Source organism: Pogoniulus pusillus, chromosome 24 (assembly GCF_015220805.1).
Source record: "Pogoniulus pusillus isolate bPogPus1 chromosome 24, bPogPus1.pri, whole genome shotgun sequence".
In the NCBI taxonomy this organism is placed as follows: Eukaryota; Metazoa; Chordata; class Aves; order Piciformes; family Lybiidae; genus Pogoniulus; species Pogoniulus pusillus.
The window spans coordinates 3,216,760-3,228,790 of NC_087287.1; the positions used below are offsets into that span (position 1 = coordinate 3,216,760).

At 43.9% G+C, this 12,031-nt stretch overlaps 1 protein-coding gene across 3 annotated transcripts in view; it reads left to right on the forward strand.

Moving 5' to 3' along the window:
* The window catches only part of LUZP2 (leucine zipper protein 2), a 137,075-nt gene that overhangs the window by 50,801 nt on the left and 74,243 nt on the right, over window positions 1-12,031 (forward strand). For all 3 annotated transcript variants that reach the window (XM_064163079.1, XM_064163076.1, XM_064163078.1), the window contains exons 2-4: window positions 5,701-5,818; window positions 7,640-7,710; window positions 11,733-11,814. In XM_064163079.1, the coding sequence (XP_064019149.1) occupies window positions 5,701-5,818; window positions 7,640-7,710; window positions 11,733-11,814 (271 nt within the window). The remainder of the gene's footprint in view (window positions 1-5,700; window positions 5,819-7,639; window positions 7,711-11,732; window positions 11,815-12,031) is intronic.

Consider the following 12,031-nt stretch of genomic DNA (forward strand, 5'->3'; position numbering starts at 1 on the left):
TGAGGTAAAGAAGTCATTTGTGCCTCTTTTGCTGATTGACTCTATGATGTCAGCCACTGGAGTTCATCCAGTCACACACTGAATCATAGAATCAACCAGGTTGGAAGAGACCTCCAAGATCATCCAGGCCAACCTAGCACCCAGCTCTGTCCAATCAACCAGACCGTGGCACAGAGTGCCCCAGACAGGCTTGGCTCCAACACCTCCAGGCACAGTGACTCTACCACCTCCCCAAACAGCCCATTCCAATGCAAATCACTCTCTCTGCCAACAACTTCCTCCTAACATCCAGCCTAGACCTGTCCTGGCACAACTTGAGACTGTGTCCCCTTGTTCTATCAGTGGTGTCTGGGTAAAGAGCCCAACCCCACCTGGCTACAACCTCCCTACAGGTAGCTGTAGACAGCAATGAACTCTGCCCTGAGCCTCCTCTTCTGCAGGCTAAACACCCCAAGCTCCCTCAGTCTCTCCTCACAGGGTTTGTGTTCCAGACCCCTCCCCAGCCTTGCTGCCCTTCTCTGGACACCTTCCAGCACCTCAACATCTCTCTTGAATTGAGTGGCCCAGAACTGGACACAGCACTCAAGGTGTGGCCTGACCAGTGCTGAGCACAGGGGAAGAATAACCTCCCACATCCTACTGGCCACACTGCCTCAACACATCACTCTGTGTGTTTGGGAGAAGGAGTTCTTCTGTGGGGTCAGTCACAAGGTTGTGTCCAGCCCTTCCTGGTGAGGTTAACCTGCCTTCTGTGGCCTGTGCACTTCTCTGCGGATGAATGCGAGTCACTGCCTGTTCCCTTTGGGTTGCTATTTTCAGTGCCCTCTTATTCATAGTGATTCAACTTGCTGCTTCCTTTCCTGGGGCCAGGTGTGCATAGCAGCTGCAAGTTTTCACAAATCTCCTCTGCCTCCTTTGCTCATTGATGGGAACTGACAGTGGCATCTTTTCCCTGATGAGTCATTGATTCTACAGAGCCACGAGCCTGCCAGAGAGAGGCGAGATTGTTTTGCTTTATTTATGATGAGTGCATTAAAAGCCAAGAGGAAATAGATGGAAGGAGCCTAAGCTGCTGTGTGAAAAACCCAAATGAAATGCACCAGCACTGTTACCATTTGTGAGCTGCTACAGTTAGAGTAGGTCTGGCACCCAAGCAATCATAACAAGTTCTTCACAGAGAGAGTGATTTGCCATTGGAATGGTAGCCAGGTGGGGTTGGGCTCTTCTCCCAGGCACCTAAGCAACAGAACAAGGGGACACAGTCTCAAGCTGTGTCTAGGCTGGATGTTGTTAGGAAGTTCCTGGCAGAGAGAGTGATTGGCATTGGAATGGGCTGCCCAGGGAGGTGGTGGAGTCACCCTCCCTGGAGGTGTTCAAGAAAAGCCTGGATGAGGCACTTGGTGCCATGGTCTGGTTGACTGGCCAGGGCTGGGTGCTAGGTTGGACTGGATGATCTTGGAGGTCTCTTCCAACCTGGTTGATTCTATGATTCTATATTGATTTAGAATGGTAATGAATCTTCCTCTTTCCTGAATGTAAGCTGCATTTGTATGTACACATCTGCCAAGAATATCTTCAAAAGACTGCTTCAGGAACACCTGGGTGGTTGTACCCTTTTCAAGTCTGCTCTGCAAGCAGTATCTACTGTTTGTGCTGTCTGGCAAGCTATCAGTGCACTCTTTTCTTAAATATTGCTGCTTTAAAAAAATAACCACACCTGTGAGGCTGAACTGCCTTAGCATTTACAGTAGAATGTCCTAAATGGTTACTTACAATTAGAGCAGAATAGCTTTTGTTTCTTTTTTTTTCTTCTTTTCTCCTCCTTTTTCCTTCTCCTGTTCATTGAGATACTGGAAGGTGTCCAGAGAAGGGCAACAAATCTGATGAGAGGCCTGGAGCACAGCCCTGTGAGGAGAGGCTGAGGGAGCTGGGGGTGTGCAGCCTGCAGCAGAGGAGGCTCAGGGCAGAGCTCATTGCTGTCTACAACTACCTGCAGGAAGGCTGTAGGCAGGTGGGGTTGGGCTCTTCTCCCAGGCAACCAGGGGCAGGACAAGGGGACACAGCCTCAAGTTGTGCCAGGGGAGGTCTAGACTAGATGTTAGGAGGAAGTTGTTGGCAGAGAGTGTGATTGGCATTGGAATGGGCTGCCCAGGGAGGTGGTGGAGTTGCTGTCCCTGGAGGTGTTGAAGCAAAGCCTGGATGAGGCACTTAGTGCCATGGTCTGGTTGATTGGCAAGGGCTGGGTGCTAGGTTGGACTGGATGATCTTGGAGGTCTCTTCCAACCTGTTTGATTCTGTGATTCCTCCTCTTCCCATCTCCTCCTCTTTCTTTTTCAGAAGGGTGGCACCAGATTTACTGCAAGAGACATCTCTTTATGTTTGCCTTAAACTGCAGATTGTATTCCAATTTTCTGTTTTGGTTTGGGGGTTTGTTTTTTTTTCCTTGGTGGTTTGTTTTTGTGTGGATTTTTTTTCCCCATCAGGGGCATTCATGTACCATAAATAATTGAAATCTTTATAAAAGTTTTATTTCTAAGACAGGCTTTGTAAAACCTAGTGGGAAAATAAAATCAATTTTACTTTGTCCTGACACAGTGCATATTACTCAGTGAGAAATAAACTCAGTCCTTCTTTTGAAGACTAAGAGCTTAACTTCTAATATATAAGGAAATAACCCTTAGGAGTGATCTCTGGGGTGCAAACCTTTCTAGCCACTAGATATTTGTCTCTGTTGTGTGCTGAAAATTAAAACCTGTTGAAATGTTGACTATAATCTGTTAAATCATGTCAGGAAGAAGAGTCAAAGCAGCTGGCTAAGCTTTAAACTATAATATCCAACTCTTGAAAACAAATTATACTGCAATTTACAACCACACTCTATCAATGGGCTGGTGGTGAAAGCGAAGCAAATTGCACTTAGAGTGCTGCAGATGACCTTAACGTGCAGAGGATTGGCTAAATTGGTCTGTTTCATAATGCCCATTTTTAAAGTCACATTCATGTGCTAAAGTGGCAATAATTTTAGTCCCAGGTAGATGTGCTGCTAAGTGACACTTTATTCTGCAAAGTGGTGTAACCTAACAGAGAACAGATGTGGTTAGTGTATTACATCCTGGATCTCCTAGGAGTGGGTTTAACTTGTGTTGGCCTCATGTAATTGTATTGCAAACTGAGTAGAGGAACCTGTTAGGTGTAGAGGACCAGAAGATTTCAGAAAGTCAGTGGGATTTTGTGGCTTTTAAAGTAGGGTGGTGCAGCGGTGGCAGGGCACATTTGCTGAGTCAGCTTCCTCCAGAGTTGTCCTGTGCTACAAAACCAGCATCATCCAAAATCAGCATCAGCAAATTCTTCACTCCAGTATTTGTCTGGTTGCAAGAATCCATTCTTCCTCCACACTAACAGTAATTTGTCATCGAGCTTAATGGCTCACTATTTTCCTGGGCTCATCTGGAGGGCTTTTATTGTATCTCACACCATGCAGAGTGGATGTTCCTGTCTTGAGATACATGGGCACTGCTCTTGGACACAATGTTGAGAGTCAGAACTTGATATTAGGGATAATGTCCAGGAGGACCAAATGGATAAGAGATCTGATAGCTACATCTTCTATCTTCATAGAATCATAGAATCAATCAGGTTGGAAGAGACCTCCAAGATCATTCAGTCCAACCTAGCACCCAGCCCTATCCAATCAACCAGCCTAAGGCAGTAAGTGCCAAATCCAGGCTTTGCTTCAACACCTCCAGGGATGGTGACTCCAACACCTCCCTGGGCAGCCCATTCCAATGCCAATCACTCTCTCTGTGAAAAACTTCCTCCTAAGATCCAGCCTATACTTCCCTTGGCACAACTTGAGACTGTGTCCCCTTGTTCTGTTGGTGGTTGCCTGGGAGAAGAGGCCAGCCCCACCTGGCTACAGCCTCCCTTCAGGTAGCTGCAGACAGCAATGAGGTCTGCCCTGAGCCTCCTCTTCTGCAGGCTGCACACCCCCAGCTCCCTCAGCCTCTTCTCATAGGGTTTGTGTTCCATGCCCCTCCCCAGCTTTGTTGCCCTTCTCTGGACACCTTCCAGCACCTCAACATCACTCTTGAATTGAGGAGCCCAGAACTGGACACAGCACTCAAGGGGTGGCCTGAGCAGTGCTGAGTTCAGGGGCAGAAGAACCTCCCTTGTCCTGCTGCCCACACTGCTCCTGAGCCCGCCCAGGATGCCATTGGCTCTCTTGGCCACCTGGGCATTCTCTATCCTTTTTTTTGCCTTTCATCTTCTAATAGTTGTGAGAGCTTGGTTGGGTTTGTGACTCACTGTGAACAGTTGGCTGTTGGTTTTTTGTTTCCTCCTCCCTACCTAGCCTGTCCTAAAAAAAAGGAAACTCTGGGAGTCATGCAGAGTCAATATTAAATTTAATTTAAATATTCGAATCAAATTGAATTTAAACATCTGAGAAATGTCTTAGTTCATGCAAACTGAATTGTATTGGTATTTACAACAGCAAAACCTGTGCCGACTGAATAACAATGGAGCTGGGTAATTGGCTGCTTGGGAGAAATGCCCTTGAAATGCTCAAGCTGAACTGGAATTGGAGTGGAATCATTAAAACAAGGTGTTACCACCTGCAGGTGAGGCTTTTTTTCACCAGCAGTGTTTAACTTGAAACAAAAGCAGGGCATTTCAAGGGCAAAAGAGGCCATCAAGCCTAACAGGCTTTTTATGATGCTTAAAGAGGAATGGAAGTGATGACCTTATTGAAACTACCTGATTAGCAGGAGGAAATTCCTCCTTGACCTCTGTTCATCTGCAAATTAAAATGGGAGTATTCTCTGAGGCTTGTCAGGTTGATTACACATAATGTTGCTGCTGAGGTGAGCCAGCTGTCTTGCAGTGATGTGCCCCTTGCTTGATAATGCCTAGATGCTCTGGTAGCAATAGATCACAGTATCACCAAGGTTGGAAGAGACCTTATAGATCATCAAGTCCAACCCTTCACCACAGAGCTCAAGGCTAGATCATGGCACCGAGTGCTGCCACGTCCAATCCAAGGCTGAGAGAAGGTTGAGAGGAGATCTTAAGACTAAACAGCCCCAGTTAATCACAGTCTTCCCTCATAGGAAAGGTGCTCAAGTTCCTCAGTTATTCTTGTGCCTTTCCATTGGACTCTCTCCAGCAGATCTCTGTCTCTCTTGAACTGGGGAGCCCAAAGCTGGACACAGTATTTCAGATGTGGTCTCACCAGGACATGCTTGCAAGAATTCTCTTTCAGAAAAGAGAAGCTATGCAGAAGGTACCCTGGGTGCCATCACTGGTGCCAAATACACCTTCTCTGCCTCCTGTTGCTCCCCGACTGTGCACCTCTCAGTGTCTCAGTCTGATCTATGTAGGCATATTCAGATGCTGCACATTGTGTTGACATATCAAATATCTATTTATCTACTCAGTGTGGCTCTGGGCAGCCCGTTCTAGCTGGAGGTGTCCCTGCTCAGTGCAGTGAGGATGGACAAGATGACCTTTGAGGGTCCCTTCCAACTCAGTGCTTCTGTGTTAGGAGAAATCAAGTTGTTGTTGTGCAAGTGAACAAGGGAACTCACTCCCACGTGGCAACCTATAAAGAGTGTTGGAATTCAATTTAGGTGAGCTAAGGCTGTTCTCAGCTGCACTGAATTAGGTTTTGAAGCTGCCTCATGCTTTTATTTTCTGTGTTAGACAGGGCTATGAAGAACTGGAGAGACAGCTGAAAGAAGTCTTCAAGGAAAGGAGCAGTATCCTACGTCAGCTGTCGAAGACTTCTAAGGAACTCGAGGGCATTAAAGTAAACCTCCAGGTTGGCTTCTCTCTTGTTTGCTGTAAAGTTACTTACCTTGACTTGTTTTATTGGTACCTCTTTGTTAGAAAAAAATGTGAGGGTTTTTTTGCCTTGTTGTGGTTTTTAAAGAGAGTAATCATTTTGTTAATCTTGCCCTTAAAAGAAAACTGATGTTTTTAAAGGAAAACTTAATCCTCCTGAGTTGAGCTCTTTGCCCACTTAGGGGAGAAGGGGAAAAAAAGGAAGTGGAGCACAATGGATCAAAATCAATTAATGAAGGCAAGGACAATGAATAAGCTCTTTCAGTGGACCTATCATACCTTTGTCCTGGCAGCTACTTTGAAGCATTGCCCCCACTCTTGCAGGCTGCATCTTTGCTGGTTCAGCCTGGTTCAGCTGCTCACTGTATCTACCTGCCTGCCTTCTACACAGGCTGAGTGGATTTACCGCAGGGCATCGCTTTACAAGTGTAGCTGACAGATTGTGCTAGGTAAGCCTGCAGCTAGAGCTGAGGCACCTCTGTGTTTAACTTTGGGTGTCACGGGCAGGCTGAAAGGGCAATAGTCAGATTAACTTGGGAGTCAACTTAGCTCCTCAGAGTGAAATGTAGATTGGAAATCCTGCTCTGGATCTGAGGTCCTGACATCACCAGATGTTCACTTAAGAGCACATCTGCCATTCCCAGATGTAGTCTGTTGGTCTGGTTAAAATATTCAATCTCATTATCAATTATTTCTTTCTATTTCATACCATATATGAATCCACTGTTTTTCTGACATTGCATTGTCATCTTCATTTGGATGTAAGATAGATGGGGAAAATCTAAGGAGTAAATTCATTATCTTTTCCCATTGATACTCTGTGTCAGTACGGTGCTCTATCAAAATGTTATATTGTGTTATGGTAAAGATTTCTCTTGTTCTAATTAGTGTGAACTCTTTTTCCCCCTCTCTTTTTCCCCCTCTCTTTTTCCCCCTCTCTTTTTCCCCCTCTCTTTTTCCCCCTCTCTTTTTCCCCCTCTCTTTTTCCCCCTCTCTTTTTCCCCCTCTCTTTTTCCCCCTCTCTTTTTCCCCCTCTCTTTTTCCCCCTCTCTTTTTCCCCCTCTCTTTTTCCCCCTCTCTTTTTCCCCCTCTCTTTTTCCCCCTCTCTTTTTCCCCCTCTCTTTTTCCCCCTCTCTTTTTCCCCCTCTCTTTTTCCCCCTCTCTTTTTCCCCCTCTCTTTTTCCCCCTCTCTTTTTCCCCCTCTCTTTTTCCCCCTCTCTTTTTCCCCCTCTCTTTTTCCCCCTCTCTTTTTCCCCCTCTCTTTTTCCCCCTCTCTTTTTCCCCCTCTCTTTTTCCCCCTCTCTTTTTCCCCCTCCTCCTCCTTTCCCCCCTTTTCTTCTTTTGCCTTTCCTCTTTTTTCTTATACTGATTTTTTTTTTTTTGTAGGGTGGGATTTCTCCTGCAGCAGAGCTGCTGGTAGTATTTTACAGAGCTACACTATGAGATACTTTAGACTCAAGACTGCAGAGATATTTATAGAGGCAAAGAGCTGTAGTAGTATTCTCTTCTAGATATGTACACTTTCTCATGCAATTTTAATGCTTTCAGTAATTTGTTTGTATCTGAATCTATTTGTTTTATTTGATTCACTCTAATTTAATGTTGGAAAATCAGCTGCATACAATTATCTGTGCTGAGTTACAGTAAAAGCAAGATCACATCATTCCTCCATTGCTCACAAGTGGCAATATCTGTAAGTTACCAGGATCATTAGATGCAAGAAGAGCAAATGAATCAGTGCACAGATTAATATTACTAAATATCTCTTTGGTAACAAGAGTTCTTCCTTTGCTATCAGTCATTGAAGAATGATGAAGCATCAGCCAAAAATGATGTCCAGAAGCTTCTGGAAATGGGCCAAAAACAAAGGTGAGACCCTCTACCTCCTGGCTTCTTTTTCCATTTCCAGACTGAAAACTGTCAGAAATTCCATCTTTCCTTTTATTTTAACCTATAAACAGTGCCACATGCCAGGGTCTGCTGACAGGGAATGGTACTTGGGGGGAGTTTTTGAGACAAATCACATATTTACTGACATTTGGAGTTACATTGGGAAAAGAATTGAAAATGCTGCAGTGAGACATCTGCTGAAGAAAGGGATTTGGAGTTTCTCTGACAGGTTTATCCATTATATTTTCTCTTTAAGGATAGTATCAGAGGTTTTAGGAAGTTACTAGTGAGCGGTAATGTCCAGTTAATTAAACTACTAAAGTATCTCAACACCTGAATTTGGACACGATGAGATGTATGCATGCACTCTTCATTAAATCTTCATGCATGTGGGCATTCAAAATGGCTAGGCATTGTGCAAACCCAGGAATAATTGCACTGGGTTTCTGTGAGGAAGGCCATCAGGAGGAGAGAGAAGTGCTCACTTCAATTTATTCATTGAGCACTTAAGAAATAACGAGTCTTCCTGGCTGGGAATACCAGTTCCCAGCCCAGTCCTTAGTCTCAACTCCCATAGTGCTTTTTTTTATTGTAAGCAACTCTCATCCTTCTACTTCACTTAATATTTGGAGTTCAGACCAGCAGCTGAGAGCATCAAGCCAGTCTCAGTATTGCAGAACTGTAGCTGATATAAGGATCACTGTCACTGAATCAATGTGATATAATGAATGCATGGATATTTCATATTTTTGCTTAAGGAAATAGTAAGGAATCTTCTTTCATTGCTAGAAATGTGTGACCCAAATCCCAAAGCCATCTTACAGCTGTAATTGCATTTAACAGAAGTAAATGACATAGGCTCAGAGAGGCTTTGTACTAAAGTGACCTCCAGTTCTTCAGTGCACAACAAACAAGATCCATAACACAATGCCTATAGAAATTCTCATTTTTACTGTGATGGAGAGGGAATAGATGCATAAAGATCTTTCAGGTATTGCAGACTAATCAATTAAATGATGAAAGCCAGACTGCAGCTGGTTTTCTGTTTAATTGCTTATATAGCTTAGGTGGAACTAAAGGTTTAGGTCTGAGCCTCATAGCTGTCCTTGTCATGAACTCCATCCCTGAAGCATAAATGTGGGTTTTTTGCAGTGATTGATTGCTTTGCAGTTTTTATAGAGAGATCAAAAGTATTTATAAACAGTTCTTAGTTGCAGATGGAAGAACTGAGTCTGTTAAGGGAAAAAAAATAATGTGTACTACAAGTGTTTTCCCTAATCTCCCTCCCCAAATCAACCCTTACAATCTTTCAAGGTGCCCCCAAAAGTACTTTTGCTTCTAAGGGATCCATCTATTGAGAATACTGCACAGCAGCAGCTCCTAGAGATAGAGTCTGGATCCCTGCAATATGACCTCGTCACGGTTCAGGGAATAAAAGGCTTTTACAATACACTCCAAGAAAATGCCTTGGAGCTACCGAGGGTACTTGGCAGCTGTTTACAGGCTTACTGGGTTTCACTTCCAGAGACAGTGGAAGCTGAGTGTAAGAAGGTGTTAAAAATGTGCCAGAGACTCTCCCTTTTAGAATTTCACTTAGGGTCACAATTTATTTGCTGAGATCCTCAGGCTGTACTTCCACTGGAGTAAGTGAAGAGCAGTGAAACTAATCTTAAGTTTAAATGGACTGAATTTGAACCAAATACCACAATATGTCCCAACGTTCATCTTAGAGCAGTGGAAGTAATCTGAAGTTTAAATGTATTGAATTTGAACCAAGTACCACAATGTGCCCCAATATTCATCATAGAGCAGAGAAGCTAATCTTAAGTTTAATTGGACTGAATTTGAACCAAATACCACAATATGCCCCAATATTCATCTTAGAGCAGTGGAAGTAATCTTAAGTTTAAATGTATTGAATTTGAACCAAATACCACAATATTAATCTTAGAGCAGTGGAAGTAATCTTAAGTTTAAATGGACTGAATTTGAACCAAATACCACAATAAACCCCAATATTCATCCTAGAGCAGTGAAACTAATCTTAAGTTTAAATGGACTGAATTTGAACCAAATACCACAATAAGCCCCACCATTCATCTTAGCTTCTTCCTTCAGACAAACACAAGCTGTGTGTGGTCTGTGAGCACTGCTCTGATTCTTCTCTGCAGTGATGGATGGTACAGTAAAGTTTAAAGTTCTAGCATCTCAGCTTGTGTAAGCATAGAGTCATAGAATCAACCAGGTTGGAAGAGACCTCCAAGCTCATCCAGGCCAACCTAGCACCCAGCCCTAGCCAGTCAACCAGACCATGGCACTAAGTGCCTCATCCAGGCTTTGCTTGAACACCTCCAGGGACGGTGACTCCACCACCTCCCTGGGCAGCCCATTCCAATGCCAATCACTGTCTCTGCCAGTAACTTCCTCCTAACATCCAGTCTAGACCTCCTCTGGCACAACTTGAGGCTGCATCCCCTTCTTCTGTTGCTGCTTGCCTATAAGAAGAGCCCAACCCCACCTGGCTGCAACCTCCCTTCAGGGAGCTGCAGACAGCAATGAGCTCTGCCCGGAGCCTCCTCTTCTGCAGGCTGCACACCCCCAGCTCCCTCAGCCTCTCCTCACAGGGTTTGTGCTCCAGGTCTTTCTCCAGCCTTGTTGCCCTTCTCTGGATACCTTCCAGCACCTCAACATTTCTCTTGAATTGAAGGGCCCAGAACTGGACACAGTACTCAAGGTGTGTCCTGAGCAGTGCTGAGTACAGGGGCAGAATAACCTCCCTTGTCCTGCTGGCAGATGCAGTTCTGCTGACTTCACATTGAACTTTGTTCTTTTCATCTCTTTTGTGTGATTTCTTCAGTACTTCCCAAGGTGCAAGTAAAACTTGAGCACTTACTAAGTTCTTTTTTCTTTCTGTGCACCACCAATGCCTTGATCATATCTGTTTGTAAAACAAGGAAGCTGGTTTGTGCTGATGCTTCATTGTCTTCATGTTGCTCAATCACCATTTCACTTACATTTGCTGCTGAAAATACTGACGATAGTAGAGTTGTTAGCAAGAGGATCCAGCAGCTCACAGGTCAGGTTCTTGTATGAATTGTGTGGATTCCATTCCAGTTTAGTTTTCCACTGGGAAAAAAAGTATTATTTGTGTTTATTATATTTATTTATTATTATTAACTGTGTAAACTCAGTTCTCTGTTGATCATCAGTCTTGAAACTCCTACAGCTGTTCTAGAATGTCACTCCTAGTTTTGTCACAGTGTCCTATGCTGTGACCAGCAGAGGATCTGAGCCCCCCACAGCTCTCACAATTTAAGAGCAGTAATGCAAAGGGATCTTTTTATTGAAATAAAGCCCACTCTAGGCAGTGATCTTTGGGATTTTGTGGTGGGGTTTGGGTTTCATTTTAATTTTCTTGTTGTATTTTGGTTGTTTGTGGGTTTTTTCCTGTCATTTGGTTTGGGGTTTTCTTTTTGTTCTTCTTGGTTTTGCTTTGGTTGGGGTTGGGTTGGGTTTGGTTGTTCGCTTCCTTCTCACCAGAATCTTTTACTGCCAGAATCTTTTACTGACTTCTGTGTTGCTTGTCTCTAGTAACAGCCAGGTGAAAGCTGACTTTTAGCAGAGCATGACTTATTGATTGATTTATTTTGAAGCCAATACACACTACTTCTTATTGACAAGAGCATGTTTCCATTTGGATGCATTTTCAAGTATCCCACTTCGCTCACTTGTTTGCTGCCAATCCTTTCTACTAGAAATGATGCCCTGGCAGATGTTTTGCCCAGCAGGCTATTCAGCAGATGTAAAAGGTGGCCAGTTTTGGTCAGAGATGATTTTTGCCTTGTGCTGGCACAATAGTTTACAGGTCATTATGATTTTATTAGCAAGACTGATGGACACAGTACCTCTCTCTGTTTAAATAATTAAAGGTGTCTTGTCTGGAATCTGAAGAATTATTTTTTAATGCATGCATTTTGTGTTCTGTGTTTTCAACAAACTAGGGAAGAAATGAAATCTCTCCAGGAGGCCTTTCAGAAGCAGCTTAATGAGGCAGCTGAGAAAGCAGAAAAGCAGCAGGCTACCGTGAGTGACTCTCTGTCTCTCTTTCATTATTTTGTTTGTTTCTTTTGTCTTTTTTTCCCCTCTTTTTCCATTCTTTCTGCCTTGAAAATTTGCCATTAGCTCAAATAACCTTGGATGTAAAAAAAATTGGATTTCAAGTACTTGTTAGTAGAGGAAAGGGACCTGGGGGTACTGGTGGATAATGGGCTAAAGATGAGGCAGCAGTGTGCCCAGGTGG